This window comes from Ochotona curzoniae, unplaced genomic scaffold (assembly GCF_017591425.1).
Source record: "Ochotona curzoniae isolate NIBS_2020 unplaced genomic scaffold, NIBS_Ocur_1.0 scaffold_3208, whole genome shotgun sequence".
Classification (NCBI taxonomy): Eukaryota; Metazoa; Chordata; class Mammalia; order Lagomorpha; family Ochotonidae; genus Ochotona; species Ochotona curzoniae.
The window spans coordinates 60,352,660-60,375,663 of NW_024467106.1; the positions used below are offsets into that span (position 1 = coordinate 60,352,660).

Sequence of the window (23,004 nt, forward strand, 5' to 3'; positions counted from 1 at the left end):
CCTGCAAAAGCAGCAGAGGATGGCTCAAGATCTTGGGCAACGCAGACAAATGGGAGATCTGGAAGAAGCGCTTGGTTGCTGGCTTTGGATCAGCTCAGCTCTGGCTGCTGCAGCTATCTGGGGAGTGAACCAGTGGAAAGAGGATCTTTGTTTTGCCCACTGGTGGCCCCTGCATCGAGCCTGGCAGGGGGCCTCCTCTGCCCATAGGCGGGCGGCCCAGGTCATCCAGCAGTGTGCTCTGGGGGTTTTGTGGATGTGGGCTTACAGGAGGTCTGCAGGATGGCACAGGTGGGGGCAAACAGGGACTTGAGCGTTCATGTTCAGGTGAGGAATGGCTGCTGAGGACTTTCACACACAAGGCCTCTGTATGTACAGGTAAGCGGGGGCGTGAGATTGAGCAGTTTGGAGGAGGAAACGGGAGGACCTTTAAGGATCAGGCCAAAGTACCAGCAAACATGGAAGACCTGAGCTAGGGTAGATAGTATTGACCATCACTGACCGCCACTCACCAGCACATACTAAAGCTAGGGCTGGGGGCCTACCTGGCAGGGTTAGATCACAGTAACCACCAGTGAGAGTTGAAACAGGGGACAGGTGATGTTAGGTTAGGCCATGACACTAACCAGCACATGAGAGAATCAGGTCTGAGGGCAGATTCTGTGGGGGACACATGGGCTCATCCCTGTGGAACGGCAATCTCCATTGGCACAGCCAAGGGCTGTGACTGGGAACAGGCCTGATTGGGGAGCTAAGAGGATGCCCTAGCTGGGTTACAGTTCCCACTTGGGAACATGAGAGTTGGAATGGGGACAGCATGCTGGACTGGACATGGTTACAGTTTTCTTTGGCATGGGTATGGACTGGCTCTGGGAAACGCCAGATTGAGCTAGACTCCAGCACCCACTGGTACTCATGAGAGCCAGGGTGTAGAATGTGCTGGGCTAGGTCTCAGCTCCTGCTGAACGAAGTGAGAACTGTGTCTGGGCAAGGACTCTGCTCCTGCCAGGACAATAGGTGGACTAAGTCAACCTGGGCCAACACCCATAGGTGTGAGAGATCTGCTACTGGAAGGAGAGCTGGTAGAAGAGCTTGGTAAACTCCTTTGTCAGGAAACAATCCCTGTAGCTGGGTGCAAGGACCAAAGCAAGCAGCAGCACAGACCAGGCCAGGCTACAGCACCCAACCAGCATATATGTGGGTCAGGTCTGGGGGTGGACCAGGCTGCACAAGTTCATAACATCCATTGGCAGATCTGAGAACTAGGAGGGTGCAGGAGGGGCTGGGTCAGGCTGCAACAACAGCCAGTTCACATTAGGGCCAGAACTGTGGGCTAGCTGGGCAGGGCTAAGCCGTAGCACCCACCAGCAAGAGCTGGAACTTGGAGTAGACTAGACCAAGCCAGGCTGCAGCACACACTGGTGGATGCCAAGGGGAAATGAGCCAATCCAGTCTGGGGGCAGTGGGTGCTGGGTCCATGAGCCCACAGCAGGGGGTACAGCAGGATCCGGGTTGCTTGGACCCAGACCTTGGGCCAGCCCATGAGAACTGGTCCTTCTCCTCTTCTGGGCCAATGGAGGCTCTAAGGTTGACTATGTCAGCTAACAGACATTGAAAGTGTTCCCTCATCCTTGAATGGGCAAGACTGACAGCATTTCAGAACTATCCAAACCATTTGGGCAGAACCCTGAGAGCACGCATCACATTGAGACTCTGGGCTGATATTGGGTGACCATTCCTCATCCCTGGGTACTGGGATGGTGGGGAGGCTGGGTATGGCTTCTCCGCTTATTTCTCCCCTTGCCCCAGAAGCAGAAAGAAAACAATGATCACACCCATTTTTCCCTAATCTTCAACCCTTCCCACCCTCATCAACTATGTAAACATCATAAAAAATAAAATAAAATAAATCTTTGTTTCTCTCTCTCTTTGTAACTCTGCCTTTCAAGCAAAATAATGGTGGTAATAATTCTGTCACAAAAACATAAATGTTGTGATTGCATCTCTCTGAAGTAGAATCGTGGTTGCCAGGTGCAAAGGTATAGGGCAGATGGGGAGCTAACTTTTTTTTTAAGATTTATTTTTTATTGGAAAGGCAGATGTACAGAGAGGAGGAGAGACACAAAGGAAGATCTTCCGTCCAATGATTCTCCCCCCAAGTGACTGCAACGGCCAGTGCTGTGCCAATCCAAAGCCAGGATCCAGGAACTTCCTTCTGGGTCTCCCACATGGGTGCAGGGTCCCAAAGCTCTGGGCCATCTGCAACTGCTTTCCCAGGCCACAAGCAGGGAGCTGGATGGGAAGTGGAGCTGCCAGTATTAGAACCGACGCCCATATGGGATCCCAGCACATTCAAGGCAAGGACCTTAATTGCTACGCTACAGTACCAGGCCCAGGGGAACTAACGTTTAACAGGAATCTCAAGTTTCACTCTTTCAAGCAGATAAATTATGTAAAGTGATGGTGGTGACAGCCACAGAACATTAAGAATGTATCCGATACCACCGAATGCACACTTGAACAATTAAGATAGCAAATTTTGTTATATGTATTTCATCAGAATGAATTTTTAGGCATAAATGAATAAGGAAAATAATAAATAATGTAAAACTTTAAAGAAGATAATGCCTTGAGATACTATCTTATACTCAATGAATCTTGCAAAGATCAAGAAATGAGGCAATAAGTAAGTGTGGGTTAAGGTGTAGAGTAATGGAAACTCCCCTTTTCTGCCACTGGGAGAGAAAACCAGTATAATCATTTTGAGAAATACGTTGTCATCCCACAGGAAATTGAGCAGTTTCACACCAGAAAGCCCACAAATTCATCTCAGCTGGAGGAACTCGTGTGTGTGAGCACCTGTGGGCATATGCAAATATGAACAGCTCAACTGTCCATTACAAATAAAAGTGATGTACTGTGGAATACACATGCATACAATGGAATGCTGAACAGTGAACACAGATGAACCAATGCTCCATGCATCAATACGGATAGTCACGTAACAGTCAAACAAAAACAGCAAGTCATGGAGCTGGCGTTATAGCACAGAGGATTAAGCTGCTGCCTGTCCCAATGGCACCTCACATGAGAAATTGTTTTATCCCAGTGGCTCCACTTCCAATCCAGCTCCTAGCTAATGAACCCTCAGCTGCTCACAGGAAAAAACTGGAAGCCCAGAACTCCATTTGTGTCTCCCACAAATTGAATGCTTGTGCCATCAACTTCTGTCTCCCAGATGCCTTAGCAGGAAGCTGAACTGGAAGTGGAAAATCTCAGGACCTACACCAGGCACTCCAACATGGCCGGGGCGTCCAAGTGGCAGCTTGAACACTGTACCGAATGCCTCCCCTGGTGGAGGATGCTTATTACAGTGCCTGATGCTTTTGAAAATATAATTCTCCCCAGGGTTAAGGCACTCAAAGTTTTTCATAATTTCATTGTTTTAACCTTTCTATTCCCAATTTATATTCAAGGCACACTGGGCACGTGTTTATTTCCCCTGGATGCTGGAGAACTGGTACTCAGGTACTGAGGTACTCATTGGGAATTAACTTCAACCTAGAAGCGTCTATTAGTAAGCCATCTGGGGAGTGAGCACACAACAGAGAAAAGGAGTCCCGAAGTACAGAATGACTCAAGTTCAGGAACAACGAGTTTCTCTTCAAATACATCTTTTGCCTTTTCTAAAGATTTCCATTGGAGAGGAGCAATGGGAAAAAACCCAAGTCACGTTTTAAAGAGAAAAATGAACGGAGGTTATTCAGAGCTTCTATGTACAAAAGTAGTGTCAAAATAACAGGAGGCCAGAACCATTGAATCTGGTCACTGGGAAAATCACTATATTCATAAAACAAAAATTGATGTTTACACGTGAGACAAGTTGGGTGGCAAGGAAACCCTCAGCAATTAAGCCGTCTTGTATTGGAATGTGCTGTGAGTTTGCAGAGTATATATTTTTAAACATTTATTTTATTTTTATTGGAATGTCAGATATAGAGAGGAGGAAAGACACAGAGGAAGATCTTCCATTTGTTGATTCACTCCCTAAGCAGCTGCAATGGCTGGAGCTGAGCCAATCCAAAGCAAGGGGCCAGAAGTCCCTCTAGGTCTCCCACATGAGTGCAGAGTCCCAAGGCTTTGGGCCGACCTTGACTGCTTTCCCAGACCACAAGCAGGGAGCTGGATGGGAAGCAGGGCTGCTGGGATCAGAACTGGCACTCATTCTAAGGTGGACTATGTCAGCCAGTAGATTCTGGAGAGATTTCATTGTGCATGGAAGGGCGAGATTGGCAGCAATTCAGAATTGTTGAGCTATCAAAACCACTTGAGCAGTGCCCCATGTCAGGGACCCCGGAATGGGTGGGATCTTCCTTCTGCTGATTTATTCTCCACATGAGCATGATGGCAGGAACTGAGCTAATCCTAAACCAGAAGACAGGAGCCAGAGTCCCTTCCAGAGAATTTTTCATCTGCTGACTCACTCCCTATAAGTCTGCAATAGCCAGATCTGGGCTGGGTCAACGCTGGGAGACTGGAACTATCCCGGTACCTGTGGGAGGCAGAGGCCCAAGCTTTTGGACTAACTTTGCCTTCTCAGGTTCATTACCTGAAAGATGGTTAAGAAGCAGAGCAGCCTCAAGCAGAGTAGCACTCAGACTGCTGTCGCAGGAAGTGAATTAACCTACTGTACAACAGTGCAAGCTCAGTTAAGGTTCTGATTTTTAAGAGCAATAAGATAACGTTAAAGTCAAGAACTCGAGGGCACAGGCAGAAGCAATCCAATGCAATCCAGTGGTCAGGGTGGTGGGAATGCATGCCACAAACACACTGACTTCCCCAAACAGATGCCCTTCACCTTGACCAACAAAGCCAGAAGGCAAGGACTTATCACTCTTCTCTTGGGATATAAATTATACTGGATATATAAAACTTGTGTTTTCATTGTGAAAGGCGCCATGACACTTACTGAGACATCCATTTCAGGGACTGGATGGCTTAGAACGCAGGCTCCTCGAGCTCCACGGCTGAATGGCTCCTTTGTGATTGCTTACAAAACAGTTTATTGTCATTGTGGTGCTACTCGGAGATCAGCTCATGCTTAAAATCATAACCAAAAAAACAAAACAAAGCAAAACAAAACAAAAAAAACATAATTTTTCTGAGGAACAGGACTGTGTTGAAATTTTTCCTTTGTCACTTTACCTGTAAATGACTCTCAACCACCTAGCACTTCAAATGTGTTATTTTGGGTCACATTCCTAAAAAATAAAAATCATCAAAGGGAACGTCCTTTTTTAATTTACTTGAACTGAAAGGATATTAATGCTTATTGACTTTGGAGCCACAATGGAAATCTTATGAGTGATTTTTATGTTGAATCAATACCCCAAGTTATTTGGGAGCGTTATATCAAGAATGTAAAGCATACATTCTTACTATTTTCAGACATCTAGAGAATGTCTGAAATAACATCTTAGCTTATCATCAAGCATTTCCCCGTTGAGAGAAAATAGAGAAGTGTTATCTCGGTTGAATTACATTATCTTATGAAATCCAGAGTGACGAAGCACTCTCAGAAAAAACCGGAAAGCTGATTGAAGCTATGATTCAGTAAATCAACATAGCTTCTGAGTTATGCAAACAGATGAAGCAAGCTCTACACCCCCAGCAGCAATTTATCTCCAAGAGTATTAGCAAATTCTCTGAAGTCAAAACCCAGAGTTCCCAAGAATGCTCCAGGCCGGGCAACACGGCACGGCCGAGTCCCTGGGCAGCTGGGAGGGTGCACAGCGGTCTGTAAGACGTGCTATCTGTTGTCATGCTGATATGAACAGTACATCTTGGCTGGTCAGGAGAATTACGTCTGGGAGGGTGCACAGCGGTCTGTAAGACGTGCTATCTGTTGTCATGCTGATATGAACAGTACATCTTGGCTGGTCAGGAGAATTACGTGAGGAAACAGATGGCTCATGAACTGGTCCCCGATAAGAACTTAGTATGTGTGAGTGCTTGATTTCCTGACTTCATCTGAGCCAAATTTTGCAAATATAACTTCTCCTAATGCATATGATTTACCCACTCTTAACATAGGAAAGCAAGAATCTTACAGGCCTGGAGATTTTCTTCAACTGTTCTTTTCCAAGGGGTCTTCAGTGTGTTCCTAGGATGTGCACAATCCTTTGGTGTCTTTTTTCCTCAGATATTACAAAGCCCCCTCCTAGCCCTTCTCTCTTCATTCTGCATTCCTGATTCTTTGGTGATTCTGATGCAACAGAAGATAGGGTCAGGAGTCAGGACCCAGGAGTCAGGCTTCGACCCCCTGACCACTCAGCCTACAACTCAATCTGTCCCTCAGTACACTCTATAGCTCAATCTTGTGTGCGTCTGCAGCTTGTGAGCGACACCAAGAACATCGAGGTAAGGAGGCACAAGACCAGGGCTATGGGCTATGCTTTTCACTTTTATTAAGACAATTATAATGGTTGTATGTAACGTGACCAATTTTCTTGTCACATCCCCTTTTCGGGCTGGTGTTCTTAGATTTTTTGACATGCACAGGTGGTCATATCAAGATGGTTTTATAATTGGAAACAATGTTTCAGATGCACAGGAAAACAGCTTGGCTTCTCCAAAGAGCAGTGGTGTCGCCTGCTCACATAAAGGCAGGTTAACTCAGCTGAGGGCAAGCATCTCTTTTAGTTGCAATTCTGCTTTTATAATGTACTTCTGGACAAAATACAATTGCTTCCTCCCCTTCCTCTTGCTAGGCACTTTGAAAATAAGATAGTTCAGAAGCAGGTAAGACAGTTCATTAACACTCACTGGATTTGATTTCCTAAGAAAATGCAAATGGTATGGAAGAAACTGTATTTAGCATTTGTCATTAGTGTTAGCAAGACCAACAATGACTAAAATATTTTTCATGTGCCAGAGTTTAAATTTGAGATGTAGGAGTTGGGGAAATTTCATTTGTTCCAAATTAGTCTTGTTTCCCCTGAAATTCCATCTTTTAAGTACTAACTTCTTTAATTTGCAAGCATTGCGCTTAACATCCCCTTTCTTAGGAAAATGATTCTTTCTGTGCCTTGGCCTCAGTTCTTGCCACATATTAACTCAAGAAAAAGTATGGCTTCAATTGTTGATCTAAAGTTTGGCCTTTAAGGAAACCAGTGTGAATTCAATGGGAATGGGTCCAATTCACTTAAAAAAAATCATATTCTCCTAACAGAAAGCAACCAACAACCTAGCCCTGAGATTAGCCTGTGTGGGTATATATATTTAGAAATATGGGGCCTAGACCAGGCTTCTTGGTTAAAACCCCGTCAGCAGACAGCAGCCTGACCCTGAATTCCTCTAGCCCCACCAGTCTCCAGTGCAGACTGCAGTGTCAGAATGAAGTGCTGGCCCAGAACCTCCATCTTGCACAAGCATCCCTTCTGTGAAGCTCCTGGGAGGCTGTGAAGCTCCTGGGAGGACAAAGACAAGTCCGCCTGGGAGCCATGTTGCCCACTGCCTGCCTCTGATGTGGCACAGCCTGGTGTGTCTGCTTTTAGCTGGTTAGCTGCTCTTGGGACGGCAGCCAAGGCTGATGGGGCATCTGGAAGCCTCACGGAAAAGCAGCTCTGCTTTCTATGAGTAAAATACCCCCACCGCTTCCTGGTCGACCCAATCAATCTGGTAAACAGCAACTTTGGAACTCTTGGTTCACAGTTAGAAAAAGAAAAGCAAAAATCAGAAATTTTCAAACACTTAAAAAAAACCCCCTTAAAAACGTTATATCAATAGCCTTCTCAGTAACAAATATAAAACAGTTTAAGACACTTGGTGATTTTCTTAGGTCAGGATTCTTACGTTGGGGGTGGGAGGGATGAACACTCAGTGAGGTGTTGCTACTAAAATCATCCATTTGGTATAATCTCCAGGCAGAGTTCTAGCAAGACAGTAAGTATTTTGCAAAGAAGAATTACAACTTCTTCCAAAAACGTCAAAAAGAAATGTAAACACTATGTACTTGAAATGTTAATAATATTCATTCAGTCAAATAAATAAAACAAAGTGGCACCAACTTGTGGCAAATTTTCGAAACAGAAATGTAGCTCAAAGATATTTTTAAATAAATAATCCCTCTAAACAGGGATGAGCATTCTCAGCACAAACCAACAGCATTCAAAATCAAATGCTACGAGAGAAAGCAGCTGCACACACTTCCGCTCATTCTCGTGCAACAGAAAGGTCATCTGAGCCCTCAGGTCTGCTCCGAAATACGCAGCATGAGTGAAAACTCAGTTTCCATAGAAGCCAGCCTTTGCACTGTCTTTTGTTATTTTTCTTCTTTCTTCCAATGTGTGCTTAAATATTTTTTTCAGAGTGTTGTAAACTACTGGTCCATTTTCAGAATCAAAATTAACCTAAAGAAAAAAGAAAATTTATCTTTAGAACGCTGTAACAAAAATGTTAACCAGTCTCTATTTGGGAAGAAAGTGGGGAGGGGTAACAAACAAACAAAAAGTAAAGCTTACAATTAAAATTATTTGGTTAAAAATACACACAATAAATTCCAAATATTTTAACTGAAAGACTATATTAAAACTGCCAACTTGGGCCCAGCATGGTAGCCCAGTGGCTAAAGTTCTGCCCTTGCAGGCACTGGGATCCCATACGGACACCGGTTCTAATCCCAAGTGCCCAACTTCCCATCCAGCTCCCTGCTTGTGGCCTGGGAAAGCAGTTGAGGACGGCCCAAAGCCTTGGGACCCTGCACTCGCGTGAGAGACCTGGAACATGCTCTGGGCTCCTGACTTCGGATCGACTAGCTTTGGACGTTGTGGCCAGTTGGGCAGTGAATCGACGGACAGAAGACCCTCTTGCTATCTCTCCTTCTCTCTGTGTATCTGACTTTCCAACAAAAATAAGTTTAAAAAAAAAAAAACCTTCCAACTATGTCAATACCAAATTCATTCATGAAAACACAAAAAATAAATCTAGTGCTTGGATTCTTAGTACAATCATAGACACCTAGTCAAGAGGCAAGTCAACAGTGAATGTGTGACATGGCTTTTAATTCAGAGACCAATCATGGATGGTGTAAGGGAGAATGTGTCCCTTACGAACCAGAGCACGTGGCTGTGAGCATGACACCAAGTGACCCTGTCAGGCCAGCCCAGCAAACCTTGAGCACACAGCCTGGCTCTCCACCTGCGGCCACAGACTCCCCTTTTACACTCAACCTTTCTAGGCCCCAACTTCCTCCTCCAGAACACAGAGATGATAATCCCAACTTCCCTAAGATCCATACTGGTATCTCAGAGCCTAGGTAATACTTGGCACACACGAACACCTCAGTAACGTGGAGATTCCTGACTCTCTCTGGGAATGCCCGAGCTCACTGTGTCCTGTGATGGTAGGACAGAGAACCAGAGCAAGTTCCCACCGGAAAGAACCAGGATCTGGTTGGGGTTCTCTGCTTCTACCCTCCTGGAACCTCTCCTCTGATAAACCAATAAAGAAAAGGTTGCTGGCAGTAGTCAAGAATAATTTTGTCCTTCTTGCAAGCTAACATGTGAGCCTGCCACTATTATGGATACTGGTAGAAGACAAAAGGCTACTGGGTCAGATTCAACTTTATTCTTTTTTTTAAAGATTTATTTGTTTTTATTTGAAAGTCAGAAAATCCTCCATCTGCTGATTCACTCCCCAAGCAGCCACAATGGCCAGAGCTGTGCTGATCCGGAGCCAGGAGCCAGGAGCCTTCTGCGGGTTCCCCACGTGGGTACAGGGTTCCAAGGCATTCAGCCGTCCTCAACTGCTTTCCCAGGCCACAAGCAGAGAGCTGGATGGGAAGCGGGGCCACTGGAATTAGAATCAGCGCCCATATGCTACTCTATGATTTATGAGTCATTGAAGAATTTAATCCAAAGAAAGTGTTTTGAAGAGATGAAACTAACAAAAAAATTAAAATCCATGAGATATAGTTTCTGCTGATCTTTGTTGGTGAAATGTGTCTCCTGTAGGTGACACGTTGGTTTTGTTTTTTAATCCAGTCTACTAATCTATCATGTTTAATTGATGAGTTTAAGCTGTTTACATTCAGGGTTAATAGAAATAGGTGGCAATTTGGTCCTGTCATTTTAGCAGTGGGTGGCTCATTGATTTAGTCTTCTGTTGTTATTTTACTGGGCTGTTCTTTGCATTTGCCTTCGGTTTTGGAGGGCACTATTCCTTTTCTCTGTCAAGAGAACTTCTTTAAGTATCATTTGTAGGGCAGGTTTGGAATTCCTGGTGTTTATCAGGTTCCTCCAAACCCGCCCACTCCCATCCAAGTTCCATGAGACAAGTCAGGAGGCTCAGGTGGAGGCTGAAAATCAGGGAGACTAAGAGGAGGAAATGTGACTGCTTCTATGAAGTACTGCCAGGGAACCTTCCAAACTGAACGGGAGAGAAACTGCAAAGGAAAGGCAGAAAGGCGCACCTTCTGCCGCTAGGGGGAGCTGGCAGTCCTGATGCTCACCAGCCTGTGCATGGACCTGACATCAAGAGCAGCCTCTTCACGTTTTTACAAATTTCGAACAAGGGATCTATCAGCCTCTTTATTAGCGTCCCTTTAAAAGACCAAGAGAAGTGGAAGAGAATTTCTGCTGCTTTCAGAGACAATGTCAAGATTTTTTTTAACCTCAGGAAATTCTATTTTAACTTAATCACTACACTGTCTACCTGCAAAAGCTCCTTGTTGACATTAATAATGGTTTGACTTGCTTCCTTTTTTTTTTTAAAAGAGCCCTCCTTTCATGGAGGTGGCCTCTCAGTCTACAAACACAAGCAACATGGATTCTGAAGTTTCAGTTTGAGACCAATGAGTCTGGAAATGTGACCTGCACAATGGAAGGCTAGCCAGTACTCAGTGCCCTAAAACGCAGATCAGCAGCAAAGGGCAGGAGACGCAGTCACAGGACTGCTGTTGTCACCAACACCAACACATAGCTTGTCATTCAAAAGCCGATTTCTCTCTTCAGTGTCATTTTCACAGCATATACGAGAGCACTTTAAAGAATTAATGAGAAAATATTTAAAAGGTGTTTATGTCAGAATTAATATATTTTAAAGCCATGTTTTTGGTACTGAAATAAATCGATCCTTTCACTCCCTTTTCTACGAACTTTTTGTAGTCCTCCTATATGAAAGAAACCATGCGAATTAACTCAAGGGTAAAGGGAAACTTTTTTGGCTTCTTTCACTGTCAGGAAAACTTGTGCAAGCCAAAACAATGTGCATAGAAAGTGAAGCGTTGCTTGTTTCTAAGTAGGTCTTTGCTTAGGATTCCAACCAGGACACAGTACCAAAGCAGCAATGTGGGATGTTTTCTTCTTATTTAAGTACAACGTAACTCCACAAGGAAAGATTCTCCAATTCCTACCAGACATAGGATTTAAAAATACTTTTCAATGTGATTTAGAAATATTTCTCAGTACCCAATTGTTTCTCTCTTCTCCTATATAAAAGTTGTTTGCATGTTCTCCTTTAAAAAAAAACACAAAAACAAATACAAAAACATCACAGTTCAGCTTTTCCTAGCATAAGTTTAAAGATCATAATCTTTGCGGAGAGGGAGGGTATAGGCAAAAACTTATGTACTTACAAGAACTGCCAAATGCTTTTCCATGAAGGGCAAGCACAATTACAAGTTTTACATTGTGGAGGAAGAAGGTGACCTCTGGTTTCTGATTTACACAGACTTAAGGATTCGTGTTGTGACAGTGGGAGCAGGTGGGGAAGGGACTCACCTTAGTAAACGCTTTAATGGCATGGGCGAGGCAAGCTTCCTCCACCTCCGCAGGAATCGTCTTCAGGTTCACGAGGCAATGCAAGATGCAAAGGATGGTCTGGTGCTGTCCCTATGTTTGCAGAAATCAAAATTTTAACAAGATGTCTAAAGAATAGCCTCAAGATATCAAAACAGCTACAGAGTTAGAAAAGTGGCCTGTGATCAGCACTCGTAATCTCAAATGCTAAAGCATCCGCCCACAGTCCTACCAGGTGTTTGCTGCTGTGTTAACATGATCTGAATGGCTTTAAGGAGATAGTATCAGTATCACACAAGGTACAACTGGAAATGTAGATTGCTTTAAATGACAACGAAAGTTTGCTTACAATAAACTGAACATACTTTTCAGTTGTGCCTGTTTCTGAATTTGTGCCTGATCACTTGAATTTGGCTGTAAACGCAAACACGTCCTGGTGACGTGCACTAAGCACTGGGGCACCAAGCAGTCAGTACTGCAGAGGGAGGAAGAGGCGGCTGGCTCATAGGAGCAGTGTGCTGTGCTTAGCGAAGCAGCCTCTGACTTGGTCTTAGGCGAGGACTGCTTCAGAACAGGTTAACTGACCCGACCTCCAGAGCTGGCCACGTTAGCGAAAGAGAAATTCTATCACTTTGAGCAATAGACATCCAGGATGAAACACTAATCTCACTGGGCGCATAATGTGCTATGCCCAAGTAATTATTACAGTGATGCCTGTAACAGTGTCGAGTGAATTATGACGCAATAGAGGTCACGATGTGATAGAGAGGACATGAGTGCCAGAACACTCCATTCAGAATCGGCTATGACCTGTGGTGTTAGCTTGGACGAGCTGCTTCACTTTGCCTTGGCCTGCACCACCATCTTCTACCTCTCCAAGCCTTATCACAACAGAGGCTAATCTCTTCCCTTATCACCCGCTCTTGCTTTAGCTCTGTAATGTAACTGCTGAGAAAATAAAGCATGAAAAGAACTCTCGATGCAGGAGAAACCTTTTCTTAAAAGGTGTGCAATGGACAGTTTTGTATGTGCATGGATGCATGCCCATGTGTGCACGTATAGGTTGGGTGTGTGTGGTAACGGAAGACTCTGTGAAGCTCTGCAAGCAATGAAGAGATGTTTATATTGCAACAGTAGATAGCTCAGAATCAACACTGCTTCCTAACAGCAGAGATCTACACTGAGAAATTCCTCTCCCCATCTAGGTCTACTGTCTCCTGGGATCCTTCCCTAAAGGCAAACACTACTGCCAGAGTCCTATTTTCCTTCCATGTTCTGTACTTATTGTATACAGATCGTCTATGTTTGTGTGTATATGTGACTCACACCCCTTTTTAAGAATACAAATGCGTGTACACTCCAACAGACCTCACAGCTTCTCCCACAGATATGTTCAGAGTAAATGAGTAGAAACAAAGACCCAAGAGAGGAAGGAAAAGTGGCTAATTCTGGCATGTGTCCATGGAAGAGCAGCTCACATCTCCTACAGTCAACGTTTCTGAAAAGCTAGGCTCTTCATGGAAAAATAGCCGCATCGTGTTCTTACGAAACATAAAGAGGCACATTAAAATGACTCTCACCAATGGAATGTACATGTTGATAAAATTAAAGATGAAAAATATTTAAACGCCCAGGATTATGGGTTTTTCCACTTCTTAGTTCTGTATTGTCTAAATGTCTACATTGGATATCATTTTCTTCTCTCCACTTAGAGAAACTATGGAGTGAGTCCTAGATGTTGGATTCGAGGAACTCCCCCCTTTTGTAAAAGACTTTTGTTTTATTTTTCTGCTTTCCTCTTAAGTTTTATTATTTTTTCTGTTCTTATTTTCTATCGTGCGGTTCTGTAGGTACAGGGCTGTCCCCCTTCTCCTTCCTTTCCTCCCTCCCCTGTAATGGGATTTTCTAGAATGAGACTGACTTTGAGGACCTTGGTGAGCTGTGCCACTTCACCTTCTGTAACAAGAAGAGGGCTTCCGCGGCCTCCACCTGGCTTTCGGCCAGCATGTCCACATCCTCCTTGGTGAGCACGGGCTCTTTCAGCTGCTCCACCCAAGACCACATTAAGCTGCACAGGATGAAAGGGTCTCTCTCACCACATATTCTTTCCCAGGCTCCATCTCGGGAATTCAGTTCTTTCTAAAAAGCAAGAGGTGCACAGGGTGAACAGAGAGAGTTATCCCAGACGACGGCGGGTAATCCTTAAACTACCCACGACAGTCAGAGGCCTCGGGCTCCTCCCAATCTGGGTCCTTCTGCTGGGACCTGGGCTAAGACAGAACTTCTCTCTGGCCCAGTTTGCCGCCATTAAAGCTCACCACCTGCCTCCTGAGGCGATGGGGCAAATGAGGAAGAAGTTAAAGCTGAGCCCAGAGAAAGGAGTCGGTCAGTCTAGGGTCTCTACTTCATTCAGAAACCAGATTACCAGTCCTAAAAGAGGGAATCTTACTTTTGCAGGCTTATGGTGCATAAAACAGAAATACTGACAATGAAGCAGAACAACTGACAAAAGAACATAATAAGTGGATGTTTATAAATTAATCCAGAATCACAAGAAAAGTTTTTGATTGAAACTTTGGCATGCACACACACACATACACACACACACACACACACACACATACACACACACACACAAATACAAAGTGCTTGGAAGCTAGTGATGTTTCTATCAAAAGCCTCTTTTGGAGTCCTATGTAGAATTTTATAAATAACTAACTGTGTTTGTAAATAAGAAAACTGAGAAGTTTGGTACCCCACACCTGCTGTACCATGACACTGGCCCTGCTTGCCAACTCCTGAATCGCAGGAAATATCTGCTGATTGGAATGGAAGATGTTTTCAGTTTACTAAGAAATAAAAAAATCTCTTAAGAAACCAATATATTTGATTTCATGAAGCAGAATAGCATAATCCCGATGAACAGTCTGTACCAGAAGTTTACCCTCATGTAAGTTGGCATTAAACTCCACACTTAGTTTTCTAATATCTCTATCTGCAGAGACATCAGCACTCGGTTTATACACTGGGCTAGCAGTGCTGTACAGAGGAGTAGCTGTCACAGTAATTCCCAGATAATGAGCTGACGAGTCAAGACTCTCGAGCCAGGACTCCACATCAGCTTGATGCTGGGCCAGTCACCCGTTTTTAATAACCAGGTGTATAAGGCTCCTCAGCTCTGCAGACGCGGTGCTCGTCCAGGGTGGCAAGTGTAGCTGACTTAAGACTGCCCTCCTAGTAAATGTAAAACAAAAGAAGGTTGAAGTTTAAATCTGATTGATGTCAAAATCAAAAGGTAAGCCTCAAGCACCTACTCTGACATAAAACTTGAGGTGCAAGGGGAGCGTGTACCACCCCCATTTGCTTTCCTGAATCCCAAGAATCAGGCTATTGGAGCCTGGTGGGCACGCCTGCAGCAGAGAGAGAGGGGGAGAGAGAAAAAGAGAGAGAGAGAGAGAGAGAAAGAGGAGATGGCATCTCTCTCCTCCTGACCTTTTGCAACACTAATGCTCATGAGCAATATGAAATTTTATGACTCTCAGGTCAGTCCCTGATGTCCTCTGCTGGGAGCTGGTTGCCCCACAAACCTGGCGACAAAGGAAGAAGCTGCCAACACCAATGGGTCAAGGGTCAAGCCATGTGCTCTTTTGGTACACAGGCACTTAAGTGAATCCCCAAAACCACCATGTGCCATTCCTATAGCAAAGGTTCACACTACAGCTGAGAAAACTCAAGTTAGAAACGACAGGCATCATGCAAACACATCCTCAAGACTCCGCAGCAAAGGAGTTTGGAAAATGTAGTCCATTGTTGCTGACATAAATACCTCCCACGTATACACAGTTAAATGAAATACTGATACCTGCCACATCTCTACCTTCCTTTTCACTTCTTCCTTTTCTACAAACTCATTTAAATTAGCCAGGGCTTTTGCCGCCAGTATTCTTCGTGCTTCCACACTCAGTTCTGATGCTGCTTCAGGAAGGTCTTTGCTCTCCTGAGCTTCATGCCCACCTGGGGACTGTACCTGGGGCCCAGAGCTCCAGTCTAGAGGGCTACAGAAAGGCCTACCCTCCTTGACCGGGCTGAGGCCCCAGCCACCATGAGATTCACACTGACAGTGGGCCACCTGTGGGTGAGCAGTGCTCGGATTCTTCTGGCCATCTGCACAGCTGGGTGTGGCTTGCTCCCCAGGCCCAGGTGAGCCTGAGACACCCACAGAGAAGGTTCTGCTCCGCTGCACCTCCTTGGCAGGGCTCCTCCTGGGGCAACGCGACAGCCTGTCCTCTCTGAGCTCTTGCATGTCGCCACACTTGGAATGATTCCAGAAAGAAAATGTACCATGGACGGATGCATCCTTACTGATGTCCACCTCTGGAGACTGTGCTGCGGGACAGTGGCCAATGGCCTTTTGCTGCTTGAAGCTGTGGCAGAGCAAGACCTGGGCCGGTCCCGTCCACGGGGTCTCCCCTTGTTCCAGGAGAGACTCGGCCCTCTTTAAATCTGAGTCACTGTAACTGAGTCGCCTTTTCAGACATGTCAGGGGTTGAAGGCACTCAACATTCCGCCTCTTCCAGAGTGGGCCAAACTCCTGCTCATTGGAAAGAACTGTGTCCTGAGTCTCAAACTCTGCTACTCCTGCCGGGGGCCTAAATGGGTCAGACGCAGCGCTGCTGTTCCTCAGCAATTCTTTATCCACTTGCATCGTAACCATCTCCGACACTGTCTTTTCAATATCAGCAGACAGACCGGGTCCGTCAAACACATCCTTCATCACCACTGGCCTGTTCTCTGCCAGGTCCAGCAACAGTTTGCACACTAGGTGGATAATTTTTGGTACATGTTTCAGAAGCCGTGCCTCATAGCCATGAAGCAGATGACGCTGGCGGATCAGATACTGGGCTAGGGTGACGGCATGTGCCTTCGGATCACAGCAGGAGAAGATATTGCGGAGAGGGGTCAGAAACTGGGTGAATTCTTGGACACAGAGCAACTGTCCCCGGGTTTGTATGGAATTGGGCCGCTTCGCTCGCACAAATATGATTGCTTGATCGGCAGTCATTCTTGTTGCAAAAACTAGATAACATGCTATTAAAACACCTGAATGATGAAGAAGAATTTTTATTAATTAATCAGTCTTGGATGACTTAAAATTTGAACATGTGTCAAGAAACCAAATAAATACAGGCAGCTCTAAAGGAACAGTTATAACGATAACACATGGGTAATACTGTAACTTTTTGTACAGATATTTATGACTATACTTTGCTTCCTGTATAGAACTTCCTTAAGGGGTACTCACTCCCATGGCTGAGTTACCACTGCAACAGAAATAAGCTAGCAGAAAAGTACTGTGGAGGAGAGAAGGGATGGCCAGAGGGATCGAATATCTGTCTACCCACCCTGCTGCCCAATTCCAATAGGGAAGAAAGCAAATACCGTTTCTCTGTCTAAACAGCTCTTGACAATTTCTACTCAATCTATGCATCCACTTTATGTTTGAAACTTCCCACCCCAGCCAACTTCACCATCAGTGGCCGGCACACTTGAGGTTAGCACTCATAACCTACTCTTCTTCCTGATAATTCTTTTTCCAGATGTGTGTCTATACTAATCTGTGTTTTTCTCCATGCTGTTATGTAAAACTCTTTGCGGTTAAGCATGTGACATTAAGGAAGCCAGCCTTAACAGTGTAATCATGTATTCCTATGAGTTAACACCTAATTAAAGTACATGAGTAATGAAAATAAAATCAATTCATCCAAATGTAAAAGTCAACTACTAATTAACTAAAAGGCAAATCAAAAAGGATCCCTGTGTGATCTGCAAGATGTGGAACACCTTGCTACATTCTGACAACCAGTTCATGGTTGGCACAATGTACTTCCTTACCAGGTCCTGGCAGATCTTCCATCCTGCAGAGCTGTGTACAGATAATGCCCAGAAGCACTTAAATTCGAGCTCTACCCTAAGAGCTCACAATACTGAGCAGCACTGTGCTCCCTGGCAAGAAACAGAACCCCTTGGCAGGTGCCCAGGTATACCAAGGACGGGCTTGAACTGCAGGTGCTTGGACCGACTGGCCTACAGGACAGGAGGATTTCATTCCTAAGGCCCCCAGACCCGCAGTGTAATGAGTATCTGTTGAATTTTTAAGTAAAAACCAACAATTTTTACATAGAGTTCTAGGCACAGAAACAAAATCCTGACACTTCCCAAAGTAAAAAAAAGCATTTGAGCTTTGGAGTTAGATAGTGTTGGGTTTAAATCGTGGTGTTGCCACCTCCTAAATTTGGCAAATTTAAGTTTCTTCTACTCATTCAGTTGCTGAAGATTTGAAAAGATTAAAAATGTAAGGTGTTCCAAACATAATATGTGTAATAATGGCTGCTATTTTCATTATTATTTTGGCTAAGAGAAGTCATTTAAAATATATGAATGCAGGGTTGGCATAGTTCCACAGTAGGTAAGGCTGCCACCAGTGACATTGGCATCCCCTGTAAATGCTGGTTCAAATCCTGGCTGCTCCACTTACAGTCCAGCTCCCTGCTCATGCAGCTGGCAGAGCAGCAGGGGATAGCCCACGTTTTGTGCCTCTGCACTCATGTGGGAGAGCCAGAGGATGTTCCTGGCTCTCAGTTTCAGTCTCACCAGTTCCTACTGCTGCAGCCACTTGGGGGAGTGAATTTGGAACCCATGGATAGAAGGTCTCTATCTCTTTGCCTCCCTGTAACTGTTCTTTTCAAATAAATACAGATGAATCTTCAAATATACATACTAATGCATTAAAATGAGGCACTGAGTATAGATTTAAAATGTTCCTGTTTGCAATTCTATATTTGATTCTGCTAGAATGTGCTGTCTCAGTTACTCATCTCTCAGGTGTTTAGATTTGTGTCTGTGTTACCCTGGAATCAGCAATACGCTGGCCTACCCTAATCAAATATCACAGTTACTAACATTCCTAGGTATTCCAAGTGTGTGCTGTGTACATCACTTTAATGTGACATTTTTTGTGACTTTCTTCTATGAAGGGATGACCTCTCGATTAGTACAAAAATTCCCATTTAGCTGGATTTGAGCTAGCTGGAACTTTGTTTATAATTTATTTTGAGAAATCAAAATGCCACATTTATTTCAAAAATATCCAAGATTTTCTGGGTTTAGATAATTGAAATAATAAAGCTGAAGACATTTTAAGCATATAAATAATAAAACACCATGAAAATATTAGCAAACAGCATTTTGCTTAATGTTAATTTCAGCTATGAGATTTAAAGAATTAATCACCAGGATATAAGTTAGATTAGCATAGTTGCCATATATTACAAATCACTTAATTTTCTGCATGCATGCAAATTAATGTAATAAGTATGAAAGTAAAAGTTTGTGAGACAGTATTTTTACTTTTGTATCTGGATTTTTTTCTCTCACTTTGTACTAAGCATTTTTTTTAAACACTGCTGCCTGTGTATGTGTGATATTCTTTATCAAACTCAATCTTTGGTATTTTTCAGAGGCCCTGGAGACTTAAGGCTCATCCACAGAAAATCAAGTACGAGATGAACTAAGAAATCTGAAGGAACAGTTAAGTTATAAAAGACAAAGTACAGTTATATTTAGTTATATTATACATAAATATACACATGTATGAGACTAATCCTGTGATAGATATGAATATTCAGTAAGCTGTAACAGTTCTCATGAATGTTAACAATGCTTAAATTCCAGCTCTGGATGTGTATACCTTTATAGAAATGGAACTGTATGTTTATTCCAGGGCTTGCTGGGGCTCATGCGGCCATGGGATGCTCTCCAATGACTCAATCTGTTTCTATGTACGTGTGCTTGCACTTAGGAGTATGCACGCATTCTCAACATGGCGGATCTTATCTGAGACATCCTAAAAGAGTCTCTGATATAGAGGACACTGCACAATCCTCTGCCTCTGTGCAGCTCCTGAACCATACCTTTACTGCTTGATCAATTTCGTTACGACTTCCACATAACCAGGTTATTTCACGTACCCATGTCCCTGCATGAATTCAATTTAATCTGTCCTTCTATTATTTGCTTATTTTTGTTTCCCCCTTAGACATAAGGCTTATGCTAAAATTCTTTTACATAGCACCCTGTTTTATCCAGAGAAAAGGAAATTGTGCACTCCGTAAAATCTCATTCTGCACAGTTTAGATAATGAACTCACTCTTCCAATAGTTTGAAGTAAATCTGAATGATATATATCTTTTGTTGTTTTTCTTTTAATCCCATATGCTGTCATTACACAACAACGATTGAAACAGAGAGCTCTGAATGTCATTTCTGGCTTTCCGATAAAACTTTTTGGGCATTTTTCATAAATAAATAAATAAATAAATAAATAGAGGGGCTGACTCCCCTTTTTAAACAATAAGATAAGAAAATAGGTAATTTGGCTAGTTTTAGAAACCCATGATAGTTTTCAGTTCTAACTTGTTAAAAAATACTTTCACTATTTTTTTTCTTTTACTTTGTTTTTCCTCTCCCCATGGCAGACTGTACTCAAGGGGGTGCATAACTGAAGTGCAGTGGAAATTGCTATGTTCATAGTTGGAAACAGAGAAGTAAGTCCTCATGCATGCTGTACAAGTATGGACTCACTCCTGCATTGTTGGGAGACACCTCAGTGACAGCATGATGGACTTTTGAAAATTCATGAAAAACAAAAGACATCCATTGTAAGACTGGAGGGGAGAAGGGTGGGGAGGGAAGGGAACTTATGGAGGGGGAGGGGAGACCCCAGTGCCTATTAAATGATGTCGTAAAATGAACAAAAGATACTTTCACAAACATATGGTTACTGTAGCTACCTGTTTAAGATACTTCAAATATATTTACTCCTTCTATTTGACTCCAAGCTTTTGAAGGATTCTAAAAAGCCCTGGTCTTCAGTATTAAGAAACCTTATTCATTGTATGTTCAAATATACCCACAAACTAGTAAATCCAGTTCCTAGTATTTACCTGTTCGACCAAGCCCAGCGTGACAGTGGATGGCTACTTTCCCTTCCTGTAAGGCAAATGTCATCACCTTCACCATGTCTAAGATGGTGGTAAGAGAAGCTACACCGTAATCTTTCCATCCAAAATTGTAGAAATAAACTAGGCAATGAAAACATAAGAAAAAAAAAAGGAAAGCAATGAACACACAGGAAACACACTTGAGGCAAAGATATTTGGGAAAAGTAAGTGAATTCATGGAAGGGACAAAGCTAAAAGGTACACAGATCTCACTGGATCTATAGGACTAACAAAATAAGTAACTAATTTCTATTAAGTTTATGTTTAATATATATTTTTAAATATTTGCTTATTTTCATTGGAAAGACAGATTTACAGAGAGAAGGAGAAAGGGCTTCCCTTCACTCCCCAAGTAGCCAGAGCTGAGCCGATCTAAAGCCAGGAGCCTCTTGTGGGTCTCCCATGTGGGTGCAGGGTCCCAAGGCTTTGGGCCGTCCTCAACCGCTTTCCCAGGCTACAAGCAAGGAGCTGGATGGGAAGTGAGGCAGCTGGGACACAAACCGGTGTCCACATGGGTTCCGGGTGTATGCAAGGCGAGGACTTTAGTCACTAGGCTACTGCACCAGGCTTGGTTAATATTTCTTACAAACAGCATTCTATGCTATTTTAGACACTTCCTGTTGAAACTAAGCCAGAAAGAATCATGGAAAACATAGACTTAGAAATTAATAAGGAATCAATGATCCACACTGAAATTACTTGGCCAAGGTGGGAAAACATATGCTGTCTTCTAAGCATGGAAATGTGTCTGGATGACTAATAAATGGCTAGCAACAGTATTTATAGAACTTCCTACTTTTTTCCTTTTTTTAAAGAAAGCTATGTGGTGTGCAAAGGATTTAGCTGACACTTGCGACGCTATCATCCCAAATGAGTACCAGATCAACTTTTGGCTGCCCCATTTCTGATCCAACTTTCTGCTAATGCACCTGAGAAAACAGCAGAAGATGGCCAAGTGCTTGCGTTCCTGTATCTATATGGGAGAGCTGGATGAAGCTCCTAGCTCTGACTTTGCCCAACTATGCTCCAAGCCTGGCTTTTACAATTGGGGAATGAACCAGTGGATGGAAGATCTCTCTATACACGTAACTCTGCCTTTTAAGTAAATAAATAAAACTTAAAAAAAAATCTCGATGCAAGTTTCTTAATAACAAATTCCAAGAGGACTAGCATTGTGGCACAAAGGGTAGAGCTGCCAGTATCTTGTGTAAGAATCAGCATGAGTGCTGGTTGCTCCCTCTCCAATCCAGCTCCCTGCTAGTACTCCTGGGAAAGCAATGGAAGCTGGTTCAAGGCCTTGCGTCCCTGCAGTCATGTGGCAGACCCAGAGGAAGCTCCTGGCTCTCATCTGGTCCAGCCTTGGCTGATGCAGCCATCTGGGGACTGAACAGGCAGAGATCTCTCTCTCTCATCTTTCCCTCTCTTTCTGTAACTGACTTTCAAATCAATCAACCAATCAATCTTCAAAAAATGTTCCAAGAGTTGCGCTCATCCTTTCTTGTCTGGTTTGAACAACAGACATTTCCAAAGATCTTGTGACTAAGAAGATCCTGGGGTTGTCACAAGATTCCTCAGGTGCTTTGGGAGGCAGCAAAAGCACAACATGCATAATCCTGATTGCCATCTCTAAGTGTGAGCTCTGGCGAGTCAGCATCTCTCTAAGCCTCCGTGGCCCTGTGTGTGAAACAGAAGTAACCACATATGTCACTAACTGCTCCACAGACTAAGCAAGAGAACAGCACCCGGTAAACTGCAAGCAACAGCTCAGTGTGGGCCACTGCTACCCTAGGATCTCTTCAACAACGGTCTTCCAGGAAAAGAGGAACCTTGTATTTGACACAGAAATGCCAAATAATGGTAGCATTACTTAGAGGCAAAGGTAGCTCATCTTTAGTGAGTGTTTAAAACCTTAGAGAGCTAGGCAGGCAACGTTCTCTGAGTGCTTCCTCGGTAATTCTCAGAGAAGATGGGAAGGAGCTTACTGCCAGCCTCCATGAAGGCTTCTGGAAGGTATGTGAAGCCGCTTTCTTGCTCCAGAGAGTTCCCGCAGCTCGCATGCTCTCCTGGGCGCTGCAAGTTGATGATGGTTTTTATGCCATGGCTTAAAAGAAAAAGAGCAATTAATTATCCTGGGTGCTAAAAAATAAATC

At 43.7% G+C, this 23,004-nt stretch overlaps 1 protein-coding gene across 3 annotated transcripts in view; it reads right to left on the reverse strand.

The window, feature by feature from the left end:
- Positions 1-6,760: 6,760 nt before the first annotated feature.
- PTPDC1 (protein tyrosine phosphatase domain containing 1) overlaps positions 6,761-23,004 on the reverse strand; it is a 69,986-nt gene continuing 53,742 nt past the window's right edge. For all 3 annotated transcript variants that reach the window (XM_040963090.1, XM_040963089.1, XM_040963088.1), the window contains 6 exons: positions 22,837-22,955; positions 20,798-20,935; positions 15,658-16,895; positions 13,749-13,934; positions 11,778-11,888; positions 6,761-8,408 (listed from right to left, as the gene is read on the reverse strand). In XM_040963090.1, the coding sequence (XP_040819024.1) occupies positions 8,283-8,408; positions 11,778-11,888; positions 13,749-13,934; positions 15,658-16,895; positions 20,798-20,935; positions 22,837-22,955 (1,918 nt within the window). In that variant the 3' untranslated portion in view covers positions 6,761-8,282. The remainder of the gene's footprint in view (positions 8,409-11,777; positions 11,889-13,748; positions 13,935-15,657; positions 16,896-20,797; positions 20,936-22,836; positions 22,956-23,004) is intronic.